Raw genomic sequence first — 19,273 nt, forward strand, 5'->3', positions numbered from 1 at the left:
AAGGGAAGGTCGTCATCTCACAATAGTTGCAAAGGCCCCATGAAGGGGTAATCAAATTTACAACCAAAAAGGGAAAAAAACCATTCTTCGTCCATTAGCTCCTCGTTCAGAACCACTTTGAAGGGGTCCATAGAACTCAAGTCTAGTTGGGCACAATGGAGAGACACCCACTTTCTCACCTCCTCAAAATGATTAACAAAGGTCACCACGACTTTGTCTATGATTTAAGATATGTGTTCCTCCATACTTACAAGGGCACCCTGAGTATCCTTGAGTAATTTCTTTAAATCATCCACCTCTGTTTGCTAGATTATACTTTCTTCAGTCGATTCCTCGATAAATACCTTCAAATGATCCCTTCTTTCCTTCATCTGCCTCAGTGTCACCCCGCCTTCACGGGTACGTTTGCCCAGGTTAGACACCCCGTAATGCATTCTCCCCAGGGTTTCATCGCGTTTTTCCCTCAATACTTTGTCCACTAAAAAGCACCTCACCAGCTGGGCATCCAACAAAGTTCACAGTTGGGTAGGATATATAGCACAGAGCATCTGATAATCTTCAGGGAAGTTCCTAGGAACGGAAAGAAATGACCAGAAAAGACTGCAACATCAAAGGTAGAGTTGTTCCATAATGAGGACTCTAGGGGATGTTAGGCATCTACCAAGCTTTATGTCCTTATTCCTTGGCTCTCACCCGGGGCAGGAGAATTTGTTCTCCACCTGGAGGAAGTAAGGGGATGAATCTCCGCTGCTAGCAAGGTTTCCACCTTGTAACTCTCCCGAAGTGGCATAAGAGCCATGAGAAAATATCGCATTGCCTGCTGATCAACCATTTTCATTTTTACCATGCTCTCTCATTTTTCATTGAAAGGTACCACCATCCTTTCACCTGCACATAATTGTTACAACGCATCCATACAAAGGATACACCCATAAAAACATTTACGTTTACCTCAATACTCCTCTACTCCATTACCGTCGTCACGGTCCCGAGAAACGAAGATGTTGCACTCCAGAGGGAGGAATTACTCTGGAGCCTCGATCGCCTCGTGATCCAATGGAGGAAGGACACCTGAGTTCACCTTCACTGTGGCCTTAGGGTCAGAGGTCTAGGAAAAAGGGAACAAATACTCGCCTCCCGCTCCCACCGTGACAGGAGACACATGATCTACCCATTTTATTCGAGTAAACTTGTCTTTCCAATCCTCATAAGGACTAAAAAAAGGCATCATCAAATGCACCCCGTGAAAAAGGTTGTAAAGTCGTCCAACCGCTGTTGAGGAGGGGCTCAATCCGGAAGATATACAAGAGCATCGTTACGGAGGGAAACATTCTCAAATGACAGTACACTATCTGAAAATCCCTAAGTATTCCCGAAGCATTTGGAGTAATTTGGGAGGGGGCCACATTAACAGCAGTTAGAAGTTATTTCGAAGGAAATGAAAGGAACCAGGACTCCTAAATCACAAATAATGGGGAGGTAAAAGTAGAAGTAAAGAACAGAGGGATCTTCAGAGTTATCCATATTCGCTCTTTTCCCACGCGAATAGTGCTCTATGAGTACATCCCTCTCGCGACCTGTACTGGAGAAACTAATATCATGGCGGAATTTGTTTATCATATCTGCAGTAGAATACAAGGATACTATATCTCGCACATGGATGAGGGTCGTTTTCCTTGCCATGGTATATGAAAATAAAATCATGAGGTTGGAAGAGAAAATAAGGAAAGTATGAAATATTACTTCCGAAAATATATATAGGAAGTCCAAAAGAAACAGACTCGCAAGGACACCTAATAGGATGACTCTAGAAGTGGGAAAATACCCACACCTACTAGCTACGTGTAAACATGACAGGTCGATTTTTCTTCTCGAGGAAAAGTCATCATGAAGTGCATTTAATGTTACTCATGCCTCTTCCCCTCCAACACTCGATATGGCCAAGTCGATTGACGTTCCATCATTACCGACACGATTTCCCAAACCTTTTGAACGCCCGAGCCACATAGGCCTGGGCAAGAACGAAACGCTTTCAACTGAGGGACTCGCCTGCTATTTCCCTCGCTCTACGCTGAGGGACTCTCCATGAAGAGGGTGTCGACCTCAGCCCGGAGAACCGCTAGCAGGACGACATGCGTCTTAAAAAAGAAGATGGATGGTTCCAAAACACTTTTCCTTTTAACGGATAAAGCCTTCGTGCTTAAGAGACTGTGTAATGTCCTATTAGACAAAGTCATAAATCAGGGTGCCCATCGCCTAACAAGTAAGTCTCCCGCGCACAACACGACGGAGTCGCCCACGCGGCCCATTAGAAAGAAAAAGTCCTTGTTGACTTCGGAGATATAGCCGTCAACGACGTCCCTAAAAAAGGGCAACAACGAGACCACGTCCAGAAAGATCCATAAATCCTAGTCCTAGAGAATCCCTATAAATACACGATCCCTAAAAAAGACAAGAGATCAAGTCATATTCACTCAAGACCATCCAATACAGTTCAAAGGGCACTTCGCTTCCATATGTCATAACACCGGTAGTTTAATCGTCCGCCTATAACCCAGCAACACCATTTGCTGACAGAGTTTCTCACCTCATGTGAGTTGATCCGTAACACACATATTTCTTTTGGACAGGACAAAAACTATTTTACACTATTACATTTAAATTCATAGTTAATATAATTAATAGTTTGTATATTTAAATTATTGTAGTGCAATTTACTTATTTAACATGTGTAACATTTTACAACGCAAATAATTTTATTTTAGTAAATTTCAATTGAATCTACTAATGAAAAAATTATCTCTAATTTCTTAGTTATTTATTTTATTTTTAAAAAAACACATTTATATGAGTTTGACTACAAAAAGTAAGAATGCATACAAAGATAAGAAACAGCACAAGGTAACAAGAACACCCAACAGAACAAAGACGAAACCGATAAAATCGGCTTATAAGAACACCAACAAGAATACGAACAAGTATATTCCATTATTATTCTCTCTTCAAGAATATTCCAATTCCGGAACCCAAACCCATCCTTTTATTTATTTTCTCCATTTTCTCCTATTAACAATTCCTAATCCCTAATCCAAAATTATTATCATTATTATTATTATTCCATAAACCATTATCCCAAAACCGCGTTTCGTTAACGCATAACGCATAATCGATTCTTCAGAAATGAAGTTCTGGAAGATTCTCAGTAACCAGATCGAGCAAACGTTGCCGGATTGGCGTGACAAGTTTCTCTCCTACAAGGATCTCAAGAAGCAGCTGAAACTCATTGTTCCTAAAGACGATTCTTCTTCCTCCAAACGCCGTCGTTTGGATGATGACGGTGTAATCGAAGGCGAGGTTTCCAAAGAGGTTAACGATTTTCTGAGGCTGCTGGAGGTTGAGATTGAGAAATTCAATGGATTTTTTGTTGAGAAAGAAGAGGAATATGTTATCAAATGGAAGGTAAATTCTAAATTCTAACTGCCGTTGATTATGATTTCTGATTTTATTTATATTTTTTTTGCAATATGTTTACTATATAGGAATTGCAAGACAAAGTTGCATGGGCCAAGAGTTCTGATGGAGAGTTGATGACAGTGGGAAGGGAAATAGTGGATTTTCATGGAGAGATGGTTTTGTTAGAGAACTATAGTGCACTTAACTACACAGGTATTTTTCCATTTTTGTTGGACCCTTGTGCATGAGTTTTAAGAGACAGATTCCTTTTTCATCAGAAGATAGGGTAAAATGCTGCTTTTTTCGAAGTACACCTCGCTTGCAATGTAGTGCCACATTTAAGTTGTGCATATGGTCTAGTTCTTGAATTATTCATATATGCTGTGTCAATTCCTTACACATACCATATGTATAGTCGGATGAAGTTGTAATCAATGTTGTTGCGCTATAGCACTATAGCATAGTGGAATTTGGACACAGCGCTATTGTGCGGTACGCTATTTAGTACATATGTTGTCAAATAGTTGCGCTGCACTACTATTGCATAGCGAAATTTTAACATGCAGCTATTTAGTATTTTTCACTATCCACAATGACAATATTGGTTTTAATTAGTGTTGTTGATGGCGGAGAGCCAAAATCCTGCTATACAGGCCGTTATGCGGCACCATTATAACGGATTATGGCAGAAAACCGTGCAATATCGGCAGGTATTTATTATGGCGGTGAGCACAAAAACCGCTATCATAGCGGATATTTGATAACATTGATTCATAAGTAATTATATTGGCTACTGTTTACAAACATATTTTGTAGATCAGACAACTATTGAACATGTTTAAAAAATGTCAGTATTCAGTAACTGTTTTACTTTGTTCTGAAAGACTTTGCATTTCTAAATTGTGTACATGGCTTGAGAACCTGTTGCTGGTTTTGTCATCTGACATAGAATTTTATAGAATCTTCCATCAAATGAATTAGAGTAGAAAGATGATTTCTTCGGCTAGGAGTTTTTTGATAATGGATGTTAAAAATGATTGTGTTTTCTTCTATCTCATTCTCTGTGCAGGTCTTGTAAAGATAATAAAGAAATATGATAAGCGAACCGGTGCACTACTCCGATTACCTTTTATCCAAGATGTCTTGAACCAGCCATTCTTCAAGATCGACGTGCTTAACAAGCTTGTCAAGGAGTGTGAGATGATGTTAAGTATTATTTTCCCCAAAAATGGACCTCTAGGCCAATCCTTGTCAACCAGCGAGGTTTTTGAGGAAGTTGCGTGTGGCTCGACTGCAAACGAAACTAAAGAGACACTAGAGCATGTCCCGAAGGAACTTTCTGAGATCCAAAATATGGAGAACGTTTTCATCAAACTAACTACTTCAGCACTGGACACCCTGAAAGAGATTAGAGGTGGAAGCTCAACTGTAAGCATATATTCATTGCCTCCTATGCATAGTGAGACTCTGGTAGAGGATTGAGTCTTCATCTTCGCGTGTTTCCGGTTTCTCTTCTGTGGAGAAAGTAGCCAAATAGATAGGACATGTCCAACATTTTGTTATCTATGTTGAGAACACACTCCATGTGAATTTGGATTGAAGTTTGGCCTCCTTTTTAGAACAGTTTATGATACTAGATGAATGTAACATGATTATTTTTCTTTTTTTTAATAATAATGTAAAATTTTGGTCAGGGTTCTAGGTGTCTTGCACTCTCATAAATTGGCATCTAGCTTGTATCAGTATGCTAACAATCTGTGGGCTTTGTGTAGATAATAACTAGATATTTATACCAAAGTGTTGGTTTGAAAGAGGTGATTTGGAATTTTGTAATGCATATACTAATCTAGTAATTTTGGTGTTGTTTTTGTTTGGAGAAAACTATTTTTTATAAATGCAACAGTTCACTTTTGAGACAATTTTTATAAATTTTTGGTTGTTGAAAAACTATTTTTAAAAAAATACAAAACCAAGGTCTAGGAGCATTTTTGGTTGTTGAAATAAACTTTTATTAGAATATAAACTAAATATATAATGTGTATCTATTATTTTGTGAGTACTAAGTGCCATTTTATGAAATGAAAACTGGCTTAAAATATAACAAAAACATTACTGAAAAGTTAATTATTACATGCGGTAAGACTCTTTCAACAAGCGCCTGTAGCTCAGTGGATAGAGCGTCTGTTTCCTAAGCAGAAAGTCGTAGGTTCGACCCCTACCTGGCGCGACTCATATTTTTTTAACGTTTTTTTCACGCAAATTTACCAAAATGCTGCAATGCACGATTTACATGACCAACCTAACAAGAATTAGAACCACACCAACAATTTATCAATCAACATATTATTAATAATTCTTCAACTTCATCTATATAATAATCTCCAACTCAGAATTCATACACAAGACTCAAAACTTCACCACCTAAAATGTCTTTAATAGCAGAAGCACCAGAGTTTCTTCAAGTGTTCTCCGATGGAACAGTGAAACGTTTCAACCCAGAAACATCACCACCTTCTTTAGATTCATCCAGCAAATACCTATCCAAAGACATAATCATCAACCCTTCTACACAAATCACAGGAAGACTCTTCCTTCCCAATAACCCAAACAAAAAACTCCTCCCTCTCTTAGTTTATTTCCATGGTGGTGGCTTCTGCATTGGCTCAACAACATGGCTAGGCTACCACGCTTTCCTCGGCGAATTCTCCGTAGCGTCACAGTCGGTTATTCTCTCTGTCGATTACCGTTTAGCACCGGAGCATCGTCTGCCGATAGCTTATGAAGATTGTTATGCATCACTTGAATGGCTTGGTGAGAATGTGAAAGTTGAACCTTTTCTTGAACATGCTGATTTGTCTAATGTGTTTCTCTCTGGTGATAGTGCTGGTGGGAACATTTCACATCATGTTGCGGTGAAAGCTATTCAAAGAGACGGGCTTTGTCCGGTGAAGATTAAAGGGGTGATGCCTATACATCCTTATTTTGGGAGTGAGAAAAGGACAGAGAAAGAGAATGGTGAAGAGGGTTTTGAGGATGTAAGAATGAATGATATGTTTTGGAGATTGAGTTTGCCTGAAGATTCTAACCGTGATTATTTTGGTTGTAATTTTGAGAAAAATGAGGTTTCTGAGAGTGTTTGGTTGAAGTTTCCTGCTGTTGAGGTTTATGTTGCTGGGGAGGATTTTTTGAAGGAAAGAGGTGTTATGTATGGTGAGTTTTTGAAGAAGAAAGGTGTGAAAGAGGTTAAGGTTGTGGAGGCTAAGGATGAGAGACATGTGTTTCATGTTTTTTATCCAGAATCTGATGCAACTAGGTTGCTTCAAAACCAGATGAGTCAGTTCATGAAGAGATGTTGTGAGCATTGATATGTTTATTTATTACTAGTGTCAATAAGAAATTGTTTGAAAATGAAAAGGATTGTGATGTTTTGTTGTTATGTTAAGTTTGTATTATCATGATTAATAGATGATGAATTGGGGCTTCAAGCTATCCATTAGAACAATTATGGGGCTACTGCCTAAAATAAAATGGTTGTTACTGAATTACAAGATGGACATATAGGTAGGTTGTATTTAGTTGCATATGTGAACACTATTAAGTGATTTAATTTCATAATATTTTTTATGTTAATCTAGCTTAAAATAAAATTGTCAACAGAATACTAATACCAACTAAATTTAAGGTTCTCAAAAACTTTACCAAATCACATTATAATTATTTTGGTTTACTAATATTTCATACTATGTCCACGGCCAGAGTCGGATTTAAAGTCTTATTTAGAGATTTCTCTGAAAATTAGGTGATGGGCTATGTGCGAAAATTTGATTTGTGTGATGTTCTCAATGTGAAAATGTGGATGATTTTGCATGAGATAGAACTAATTTGGCAAGATAGAATCGCGGATATAGTAGTCGAGAGTGATTATAATGTCTTAGGCAATTGTAGGCTTATATTGAACAACAGTGAGATCTTCGTTATTAGAAATCTCTCGACAAATGAATAGAAAATTATGTTAGTCGATGATATCTCTGAGGTCTTGTTCCGTGTTGACTAATGACCATTAAGATTGGCTCAATCTCTAAGCCCAATCCAACTAGAGTGTGACAATCATTGACGTACAAATGGATCTTCATTCTTGGACACCACATAAGAGCCTGCAAAGTTCCATTCATTCAAACACTAACTTGAGTGTGGACTGCAAGCCTATTGCCGGTACACCATCCGATCATCACAGAACTATAAACAACACACCGAAAGTCTTGTTGGGTGAGAATGTGGATACAAAGAAGTCTAGAATGGGGGTTGGATAGACTTATCCCCTAAAAGACAATTTCAAAAATATTTTAGGTCCCATAAATGAAATTAGAGATTTTAATAAACGCACAAGCAAAACACAACACTAAGAGAGCTTTGAGCATCTCAATGAATTAAATCAATTGAAATATTGCAAGATATCATTAAGGATTTGATTACTTCTAATGAAAGTCAGTTACAAGAAAACCAAAGCCACTTTAAAACAAAGTGATTTAAAAACACTTTACATAGTTGTTCATTCAAGACATAATTGAACTTATCGTGATGCAATAAGATTGATGCATCACCGACCTAAGTTTACACATTAAATCTTTATAAGTACGGCCTAACATAAATGACATACAATCAATGCAATAATACACTAACGAAATAACAACATTAATGAATGCTAGAAAATTAAAAGAGGTAAGGGAAGAAGGAAAAGATGCACAAAGATATATAGTGGTTCGAAATTCGTCCTCGCTTTTCCTACTCCATTTTTCAATGGCATTAAAGAACCTGGGAAATTATCACGATCTTCCACTATTTTGATAAGTTTGCTACAAGCATTTTGATTACAACAAAATATCGCACGATAATTCCCTTTGTTATGCAGACTCTCAAACTTCTAAAAAAACAAGATCCCTAAAGATCTTGATCTAATAACCTTATTATCCATAATAATTATGCTTCAAGTCTTCGTATGTAACAATCCACCTTGATCCAACTGATTTCTTGTCCGACCGATTTCCATAGCTAAGCATTGATTGGACAACTCCCAACTTTGTTTGCGATTAGTCTTTCCACAATCTCATCAAAGATGGATAACTTCCAACTTCGCCTTATGAATAATTTGTACTTGACTTCGCCAAAGTATTTCATTGAGTGTACTGAATTTCCCTTCTTGATAGATATCAATAAGGTTCAAACAACATTTAAAAAATGATACTTTTACCTATTACAAACAAAAAAATCCACACAAAAACATTAGATACCCTAATGCACCACTGGTCTCCCTCAAACAGTCAATCTCTAGAGATGAAGGTCGACAATAATGGAAAAAGACTAAGGATGAAGATGATGAAAAGTTTAAGGGAGTCACACAAACATCATAGTTCACAAGGTGTTAGTCAGGGAATTAGATGTAGGTGAATGATGAACACACACATAAGGTTCTCTTGAATTTCTAGATAAAATGGGTTTTAGTTCTTGTTGGATATCATGAGCTTGATCAACCATGAATCACCATAAGATTGATCAACTCACATTCTCTAATTTCCCTCAAACAACAACAAATTACACAAGAACAAAGTGTAACAAAAAGAAGTAAATCTGACATGGATTAACACTCCAGAACTTGTCCTATAAAACAAGAGAATGATAGAAGGTGTTAGGAGTAGACACACTAAACAAGAGAATACAAATATACACTTTTGTCTTTATGGGTCTCACACACTTGTCTTTGGATCAAAGAAACAACTATTTAAATCTAAGGTGGAAATTGAATTTGTGAAGTTGTGATTCGAGTCAAGAAGGAATCATGATTTTAGTAACAATGTGTTGTGATTTGAGTCAAATTTAATTTATGATTCGAGTAAAATTGAGTAGAGCGCAATCCTAACTTAGAGTTCTGATTTGAGTCAAGATTACAAAATGATTTTAGTCACACTAGGTTGTGATTCGAGTCAAGTTAATTTTATGATTTTAGTCAAATCATCCATGGGCAAATTCCAGTTTTCACAATGTCTCTTATTCAAGTTAGGCATAACACTTGATTCAAATCAAATGATTTTTAACATTTATCTAAGAGTTCTAACATGCGATCCAAGCCACGCTTGATGAAACGACAAAAAAGCAATTTGCTAGGCTAAAAAAGAAACACTATCATGGACCAACTCTATAATTTTATTGAGTAATGAAAGGTCTTAATGGTACAACACTAAATAGCCGAAGCAAATACATTACAACTCAAATGCGATTGAAGTACAAACATGTGAATATTTGACTAACATGCAAATTACAAATAAGCGAACAAACAACATATACACTCAAATTGATAAAAACATCAAAACAGAGTGTCGCGACTGGAAAAATACAGAGTCACCATCATCCTTTATTCATTCCTAAGGAATAGGAAAATAATGATAAAACATATAAACTAAGGGATAGATGTTAGGTTAAGGAGTCGGTTAAATGAGAGGAAGGTACTAGGCATCCATCACTGTTATTGTACTTAATGGGATCCTCCTTCAATTCTAGGGTTAGTGTGGACATATAGATGTTTGCTTGATTATTAGTTAATTGTTAATTATTTATCACATTTACATAGAAAATATTTTATTGAAACAGACAGGAGACCAAAAAGATTTTTATTGTTGTACTCGCTAGAGTTTACAACTTTATGCCTACATACCTTCACATTTGACGAGGGATCAGAGTAATGTAGTTCTGGTATAAAAAAGTTGTTTGTTGATTATTTTTATCCCTTGAAAATTCTCACGCATCGAGGGCAGATAAGTGATTGATTTTAAGAAAATGCCTCAATACGCTAGGGTAAAGGACTTACCGTTTGAAGTGTGTTGAATTTAATTTTATCCCTTGATTGTTTGTGAAAATAATATTTAATTTGTTTTAAGAAAATAAATTAATGATTATATTAGATTATTAGATATAACTTTTATCCCTAATTGTATCCCAGACTTTTATCCTTTGAAACCCTAATAGTTTATCTCATATTCCCTATTTATTTGTCCCAAATTATATCCCTTAATTATCCAAAAAAATCTCAACACAATTAACTATAAATATGTATTAGTCTCTTAATTAATTAAATGGGCTTTTATAATCATTTAAATAATAAAATGATAAATAAGTAAAATATAAAATAAATATTGAAATATTAAAAACCATAATTGATAATTTAATTAAACTATTAAAAGTCAATTGATTAAATAAAACCCAATTATTAATTAATTAAACAAGGTTATATATATATATATATATATATATATATATATATATATATATATATATATATATATATATATATATATATATATATATATATATATATATATATATATATATATATATATATATATATATATATATAATAATTGAAAAGAAATAGGGGGTGCAATATGAACTAAGTTAGTAATGGGCTCGAATATAGGGAGTGTAATTAGTAGTGGAATGAGGCTCATTTACCTCCTAAGCCCCACGTGGAGGGCAATCCAAAGAAGGGGAGAGTCAACTGCTGACTCTCCCTAGATCATTTGATCATGATCTGAATGGTCCAGTAGTATGTGACCTCGTCCTTTGATCAGGTTGACCAGTCAAAGTACATGAGATAAGGGGTTCAAATCCAAAGTCAATAGGGGATCATGATACATGGGCACACCTGGGATCCTTAGTTTACCAAGATGGTCAACTTATCTGAAATTCTCTAGGGCGCCACCTGCCACATATCCAAGGAGCTACTGAGAGGGTATATAAACCAATTCCCTTCACAAACCTTCATTTCCCCCCCTTCTCTCTCTCTCTCTCTCTCTCTCTCTCTCTCTCTCTCTCTCCCTCTCCCTCTCCCTCTCCCTCTCCCTCTCCCTCTCTCTCTCTCTCTCTCTCTCTCTCTCTCTCTCTCTCTCTCTCTCTCTCTCTCTCTCTCTCTCTCTCTCTCTCTCTCTCTCTCTCTCTCTCTCTCTCTCTCTCTCTCTCTCTCTCTCTCTCTCTCTCTTTCTCTCTACTTCTCTTAGTCTCTTAATACCTCTATCTGCTCTATATCTTCTCTCTAACCCTCCTCCTCTGACCGTCACCCCAAACACCCTTGACCGCCCCTAAAACCACCCTCAACCCCAAATTCTAGTTGAACTTCAACCAGAATCTTAATACATTCAAACCAAATCCCTAGGTCACCCCTCAACCTTTATACATAGATTATTCAGATGAACCCGAGAGTTCATATGACGAACCCTAATCAACCTCAGCCCAGAAACCCTTCCTAGCCGAAGAACCCTAATCGGGTTCTAATGAACCCTAATAACCCTGACATGGGTTCACCAAGAACCCTAACAATCCCATGAACCCTAACCCTCTCGTATAAGAACCATGACCCTACAAATTTCCAGAAACCCCCAAACGCACATCAAAAACATGGATTGAACATCAACACCAACAGATCCAAACATACATCACAAAACCCTAACCCATTTTTATCCCAAATCCCATTCAACAGATCAAGCATGGCCGACAAATGCAAACATCAAATAATGTCGAAGCAAAATTTAAAGAAAAAAAGGAAACCAACCCTCAGAGACGTGGCTTTCTCTGGTAAGGTATTTTGATTTAGATCACTTCCTTATTATCTGTGCTAATTTGATTCTTCTCTCATTCTAACTCCCCTTTTTATTTTGCTTGCGAGGTTAAACAATGGTTGAGCTCAGATTGCTTTAGGGTTTCAATGTGAAAAACCCTAACTAATCAAAATTCAATAGAGCTTTGAGTATGGGTTCGAAATTTGCAGCAGTAGAATTATCTTAGGTTTTTTCATGCTTAATCCAGTTTTAGCATTAGGTTTATATAGATTAATTTGTAGGTCTTATGTTTTAATTATATTGATTGATCTAGAACAATTAGAATCTGATTTGTATTGTAATTAATTGTATTGATGAATTTAGAATTAGGGTTTGAAAAGTAACAAATTATTATGATGTACTTGGTCTGGATTTGATTGTAATATATGATTCTAATGTATATTGATTCGTAAATAGAAACTTTGGATTGAGTTTGAAACTTGCAAGGTTTTTTTATTTGCCTGATTCAATTTTGGCGCAAAATTAAGGTTTGATTTGGGGATGATGATGATGGGCTTGGGTCATATTTGAAACGGCTCAGGGGTGGGTTCTAAGTTTGACCCAATTAGTTCTTGGGTCGTTCACTTTACCCAATTATCTTGGGGTCTGGATTAGGCCTAACCTAATTCCAAATTGAAGCCTAAAAAAACCAATAACAAAAGACCATAAAAGACAAATAAGCAACAATTAAATTTTTAAATAACTTACTTAATCATATAATATAAATTTAACTATTAATCTGAAATAATTAATCAAAAATTAACTGACTTCACTAACCTATATCATCATATTAATCTGAAATAAATAAGAACCAGAATAAATTATTAATATTAACCCACAACCTTAATTAACCTAATAAACATTCTAACAATCTAATATTTGATCAAAATTCAATAATTTTACTAGAAAAATCTAATTGACCTAAGAATCAGCCCTAAACATCAAATTAAAAGCCTAGATAATCTTGATCAAAATATCCCCTTAGCCCCTATTAATTATCTGAAAAGTCAAAAAGATCTCCTTTGACTTTTCAGGTCACTGGGAGTTCACTTTATATGTTAGTGTTAAAAATAGGAAGATCAGGTGGTCAAAATTTAGGGCACGATACAAAGAATATGATATCATACGATAATGTAACTACACTTTCAGTCTCCTGCTTTTTTATGTTTGGCAAATTTGTAGATATTATTGTTGATCAATTTATTTGAACTATTATTTGGAATTTGAAGATACAATGAATCTAGTGAATTTCCTTAGTGCACTACTAATGAGCGTACATCATATTGCTTGAGATTTAAAGCTTCCCTTGTATTAAACACTTAATGTGCATGAATATTGATAATATTTTGATAACTTATCTCCCTTTGACAAATATCAAAAAGAGAAAAGAGAAAGAGAGAGAAAAAAATGTAACAGTTAAGACCATGATAACATACAAGCCAAAAGTAGAAATGTCTTACTAGCGAACTAAACATACACCACAAAAATCACATACAATACCAACTATCCGACACAACACAATTTAAGCAAAATAATCAAGATAAAGATAACATATTTAGAATCACATGGATACCACAAAAGACGAGACTAAAAACTAATCACATAGGTACATAAATCAAAATATGTAGTCAATATCACAAAATAGTTAATCAATCCAAAATGACAATAATTAACCAATGTGAAAATGTTATGATATGTCATGCATAAAAGGAAAAAGGTAATTAGGATAAATCAGCTGCAAAGTCAGTAGGAGGAGCAACATTTGTAGGATCTGAAGCCACATCATCAAACTTTGGATCAACAACAAAACGATAAGTGGAACTAACAAGATGTTCAACAACAATTTTCACATATTCCACTTGAGCCAAGACTCAAGCTTCACTTGCTTACATCTCGACCTTGATCTCTCCCTTAAACTTCTGCCGACCCTATTCAGCTTCCTTTGTTACAACTTCAATTTGGCACATGATTTGATATTCTCGAATCTGATCATCTCTCATGATCTTCCCAAACAACTCGTCAAAATAAGCTCTCACATAATCAAATAATACACCAACACCAGATGAACTAGCCATATTGATAACATAAAATTATATCACATTTTAGGACTTAATTCAATTAAAATATATTATTATTTACTTTAATTTATTTCATTTTATCAGAAATTACGCGGTATTTCCTTTCTATTTATCTCAGGTATCTATTTGAAGCAAAAGTAAAAAAAGGAAGAAAAGGAGGTGCAAAAAGAAGTTTTTGGAAACAAATAGCAAAAGCCAAGCCCAGCCCAAAGAAGGCACAGGCGTTGTGCCTGTGACGAGCATCACAGAGGCTGTGACGAGCGGCACGCTGTATACATGCCTGTGACGAGCGTCACACATGGTGTGACGGACGTCACACCATTCCCCTACATTTTTGCCTTCAGAGACGTTGAGTCCTATTTGCACGCTGAATCCTATTTCCACGCCTATACCTCCGTTACGTGAAGACCCTTTGACGCGGACTACTTCTGAAGACCGTTACGGAAAGTGCCAATATAAATACCAGCTTTGCAAACCCTTCCTCGGTTCCACGCTCCTAGACAGTTTTCCAGTTTTAGTTTTTCTTTGCATTTTTTTTCTTTTTCCAGCAGCTTAAGCATATTCCTTATAGTACCTCTTTTATAATTGTTATATTGTTTCTTTAGCAATTCTATTTTCTTTTCTACCACTTAATTAATTTTTTCGCACAATAGTTTCTACACCGGGAACTATTGTGTACCTTTTGACGGATCTAACCTTACATTAGAATCTAGTTTTTTTTATTCCTTCGTTTTATTTTTCTGCCTGATTGAAGAACTCAAGAACAAATCCAACCGGTCTGTGGTGGAGTGTTCAAGACTGCTATTTAATTATTCAGGTTCTTTATTTATTTGTTGAATTTATATATGCTTGTTTTTACTATTAATTTATACTGTTTGCCTGCGATGAGTCTGTTTATGCATGATATTTATTTAAGTCTGTTTAGCATGTCTGGCTAATTTATTTAGGTATCGGTACGTAAAGTAAGCGGAATGAAGGAATCAAAACTAAGTTGGTTTATTTAAGTTTAAAATTAAAATCACTCTTTTTACGGTCTCAATTTACAGGTTAATAACAAAGTTTTTGTACGAAAGTAAAAGACATAAAGAAGTAAAAATCAATAGAGCGAGAGTTTGAGGTTTTGACTGGACAGTGTAAATTGGACATTAATTCTAGATCAGGGCGAGAGCAATTTTAGAGTTAATTAAATTCTAACCTTTTTCAAAAAGTATTTTTAAAGATTGAATGTGAGGACGAGAGTTAAGCATTTGAATTTAATTATATAACCTAAGTCAACAGAGCGAGAGTTTGAGATAAGGGTGTTTAAACGATTAGTGTTTTCTTAAAAAGAGTTTCTACGGATGCTATTGTTTTCAAAAAGTGGTTTTTGACTTAACTATAAGTGACAGCTACGTTAATACAAAATCATAGTTTATTCAACAGAACGAGAGTTTGAGATAAAACTTTTAACCAATAGCGTTAACTGAAAAGATTTATTTTTAAAACCAAGAAACCAATAAAGAATTGATTCCCTAATTACGACGAATTACGTACCGATATCCGCTTTATTGATATTTAATCTAGAATTTAGTTTAGTTTTACCTTTTTCCCCCAAAAATCAAAGTATTACCTGCCTTAGCTTTACGAAGTAACCTTAGATAACGGTATATCGATTCATAAGTCCCTGTGGGATCGATATCTTTTAAAACTACGCGATAGAACTGTGCACTTGCAGTTTGTACCCCAATTCGACTCATAAAGTCGAGCGATCAAGTTTTTGGCGCCGTTGTCGGGGACTTTTATTTAGTCGATATCGTAACTCTCCTGTTACGCTGTAGAGACTAAGGCTTTTCTTTCTCTTTTCTTTCTTTCGTTGATTTGTATGCCACGCACTCGCTCACAAGGCGAGCCGCTCTACTTACGAATCAACGATATCGAACTATATCTCTGAGTCTTACGACGAATTCGGGAATGTCGTGCTGCAAACAATCTACCTCCTGTAGAACTTCCTGATTTCAAAAATATTTTCCCTTCGATACCCGAGATGGCAGAACCAGCTCGTGCTCTTAGAGATTACGCCGCTCCATCGCAAGATGAACCGCATTCAAGTATTGCTCCACCCGCAATCGAAGCAAACAACTTTGAACTCAAACCTTCACTGTTGCAGGCAGTGCAACAGAACCAATTCTCTGGAAATCCTACCGAGGATCCTAACCTTCATTTATCCGTATTTTTCCAATACGCTGATACTGTTAAAGCTAATGGTGTCACTTCAGAGGCAATTCGACTTCGTCTTTTTCCTTTCTCACTAAGAGATAGCGCTAGAAGATGGCTTCAATCTCTTCCTTCCAACTCAGTCACCACATGGAACGAGTTGAAGAAAGTTTTTCTTGCCCGATACTTTCCGCCAAGCAAAACAGCTATGTTAAGAGCCCAAATAAATGGATTTAAACAGAAAGATAACGAGTCTCTTTTCGAAGCATGGGAAAGATATAAAGACATGATGAGACTTTGTCCACATCATGGTTTAGAAGACTGGTTAGTAATTCATACATTTTATAATGGTCTCCTGTACAACACGAGGTTAACAATAGATGCCGCCGCAGGTGGTGCACTAATGAACAAACCTTATGCTGACGCTTACCAACTTATCGAAAGCATGGCTCAAAACCACTATCAGTGGGGAACCGAACGAACAATGGTGGAAAAACCTCAAACGAAAACTGGCATGTACGAGATAAGTAACCTTGATCATGTTAATGCAAAAGTGGATGCTCTGGTCCAGAAAATTGAAAGTTTAAATGTATCACCTCCAGCCACCGTAGTTGCCATAACTCAGAATTGCGAAGTTTGTGGAATCCAAGGTCACACTCCTGCAGATTGTCAACTCCTAACAGGAATCCAAGCGGAGCAAGTAAACTATGCTCAAGGAAGCCCCTACTCGCACACCTATAACTCAAATTGGAAGAATCATCCCAATTTTTCATATAAGAGTAATAATGCTCTATACGCACCTGGATAATCTCCAAATCAAGCCCTAGCTATACCTCCGGGATATCAGAAGTCGGCCCCATCTACATCTAACAATAACGCCCCTAGGAAATCCAACTTGGAAATCATGATGGAAAATTTTATAGCTTCTCAACAGCAAACCAATAAAGATTTCTTAAACCAGAATGTACACACTGGCGAACAAATTAAACAACTAGCAAGTAAAGTAGATGCCCTGGCTACTCATAACAAAATGCTGGAAACGCAAATATCACAAGTAGCTCAACAACAAGCACCTACTGCTGCCCCAACTGGTACATTTCCTTGCCAACCCCAACCTAACCCAAGAAGCCACGCTCATGCAATTATACTAAGAAGTGGAACGGAAGTGGAAGGACCGTCTGACCCAAGGATAGAAAACCAAAACTCTAAAAAGTCAACTGAGGAGGAAAGTGAACCTAAGGAAAAGGAAGAGAGTAATAAGGAAACCGTAGAAAAGAAGGAACCTTATGTACCTCCACCACCTTATAAACCACCTATCCCTTACCCTCAAAGGCTTATTAAAACCAAAGATGCGGGCCAATTTAAAAAATTTGTCGACCTACTAAAACAATTAAACGTCACAATTCCGTTTACAGAAGTTATTACGCAGATGCCCTCGTATGCCAAGTTTTTAAAAGAAATTCTTTCTAATAAAAGAAAACTTGAAGATAGCGAAACTGTTACACTTACTGCTAAATGTAGCGCTATAATACAGAATATGCCTCCTAAACTTAAAGACCCAGGTAGTTTCTCTATACCCTGTCACATAGGAAAATTTGTCATTGACAAAGCCTTATGCGATTTAGGAGCCGGTATTAGTGTTATGCCTTTATCCATATGCAAGAGACTTGAAATGGGAGAATTAAGACCAACTAAAATGTCTGTGCAACTAGCAGATCGTTCCGTAAAATATCCTGTAGGAATTCTTGAAAACGTTCCAGTGCGCATAGGTCAATTCTACATTCCAACGGATTTTATAATTATGGATATTAGAGAAGATGAAGTTACACCCATTATACTGGGAAGACCGTTCTTAGCAACTGCCGGTGCAATCATAGACGTAAAACGAGGACGACTCACTTTCGAAGTAGGAGAAGAGAAAATTGAGTTCATTCTTTCCCAATTTTGAAAGCACCTGCAATAGAAGATACATGTTACTTCATGGATATCATCGATGAATGCATAAAAGAAACGGAGTTAGAAAAAGACAAATCATCTGACTATCTTGTAGAAAACAAACTTAACCAATGTTTAGCAATAACACCGGACCCTACGCAATGCCTTAAGAAACCAACCTTAGACCTGAAAACACTTCCCAAAAATCTGAGATATGAATTCCTAGACTTAGAGCTTGAACGACCAGTGATAGTTAATGCTGACCTAGGAAGGCTCGAAACAGAAAAACTCCTGCATATCTTAAGAAAATATCCAACCGCACTAGGTTACAACATCACCGATCTTAAAGGAATAAGTCCTTCTATTTGTATGCATCGCATCATGCTAGAAGAAGACTGTAAAACTTCTAGGGAACACCAGAGGAGACTAAACCCGATCCTGAGTGAGGTAGTGAAGAAGGAAATAACCAAGTTATTAGAGGCAGGTATCATATATCCTATATCTGATAGAAAATGGGTTAGTCCTGTACACGTAGTACCAAAAAAAGGAGGTATAACAGTCATTGAAAATGAAAAAGGAGAAACTATAACCAAACGAATCGAATCGGGATGGAGAATGTGCATTGACTATAAGAAACTAAACAAAGCAACCCGAAAAGATCATTTCCCTTTACCATTCATTGACCAGATGTTAGAACGATTAGCAAAACATTCACATTTCTGCTATCTAGACGGTTACTCAGGTTTCTTTCAAATACCAATTCACCCTGATGACCAAGAAAAGACAACGTTCACGTGCCCTTTTGGTACCTTCGCTTATAGACGAACGCCGTTTGGCTTGTGTAATGCTCCTGCAACTTTCCAAAGATGCATGATGGCAATATTCGTCGATTTTCTAGAAAACATCATGGAAGTATTTATGGATGACTTTTCCGATGCGGACAAAGCTTTGAAGAATGTCTTGAAAACCTAG

At 36.4% G+C, this 19,273-nt stretch overlaps 2 protein-coding genes and 2 non-coding genes across 4 annotated transcripts; 3 read left to right on the forward strand and 1 right to left on the reverse strand.

The window, feature by feature from the left end:
- Window positions 1-2,879: 2,879 nt before the first annotated feature.
- LOC127093215 (SPX domain-containing protein 2) lies at window positions 2,880-5,306 on the forward strand. Its single transcript, XM_051032120.1, has 3 exons — window positions 2,880-3,459; window positions 3,540-3,666; window positions 4,523-5,306. Exons 1-3 carry the CDS (start codon window positions 3,181-3,183, stop codon window positions 4,933-4,935), a joined length of 819 nt encoding a protein of 272 aa, XP_050888077.1. The 5' UTR covers window positions 2,880-3,180; the 3' UTR covers window positions 4,936-5,306.
- Window positions 5,307-5,607: 301 nt separating this feature from the next.
- On the forward strand, window positions 5,608-5,680 carry TRNAR-CCU (transfer RNA arginine (anticodon CCU)). The gene has a single exon. It is a non-coding gene; the product is annotated as a tRNA-Arg (tRNA).
- Window positions 5,681-5,830: 150 nt separating this feature from the next.
- LOC127093216 (probable carboxylesterase 2) lies at window positions 5,831-7,083 on the forward strand. Its single transcript, XM_051032122.1, has one exon. The coding sequence runs from the start codon at window positions 5,880-5,882 to the stop codon at window positions 6,816-6,818; it is 939 nt and encodes a 312-aa protein (XP_050888079.1). The 5' UTR covers window positions 5,831-5,879; the 3' UTR covers window positions 6,819-7,083.
- Window positions 7,084-16,574: 9,491 nt separating this feature from the next.
- Window positions 16,575-16,681, reverse strand: LOC127099798 (small nucleolar RNA R71). Its single transcript, XR_007794267.1, has one exon. It is a non-coding gene; the product is annotated as a small nucleolar RNA R71 (small nucleolar RNA).
- Window positions 16,682-19,273: the final 2,592 nt, after the last annotated feature.

This window comes from Lathyrus oleraceus, chromosome 6 (assembly GCF_024323335.1).
Source record: "Lathyrus oleraceus cultivar Zhongwan6 chromosome 6, CAAS_Psat_ZW6_1.0, whole genome shotgun sequence".
Classification (NCBI taxonomy): domain Eukaryota; kingdom Viridiplantae; phylum Streptophyta; class Magnoliopsida; order Fabales; family Fabaceae; genus Lathyrus; species Lathyrus oleraceus.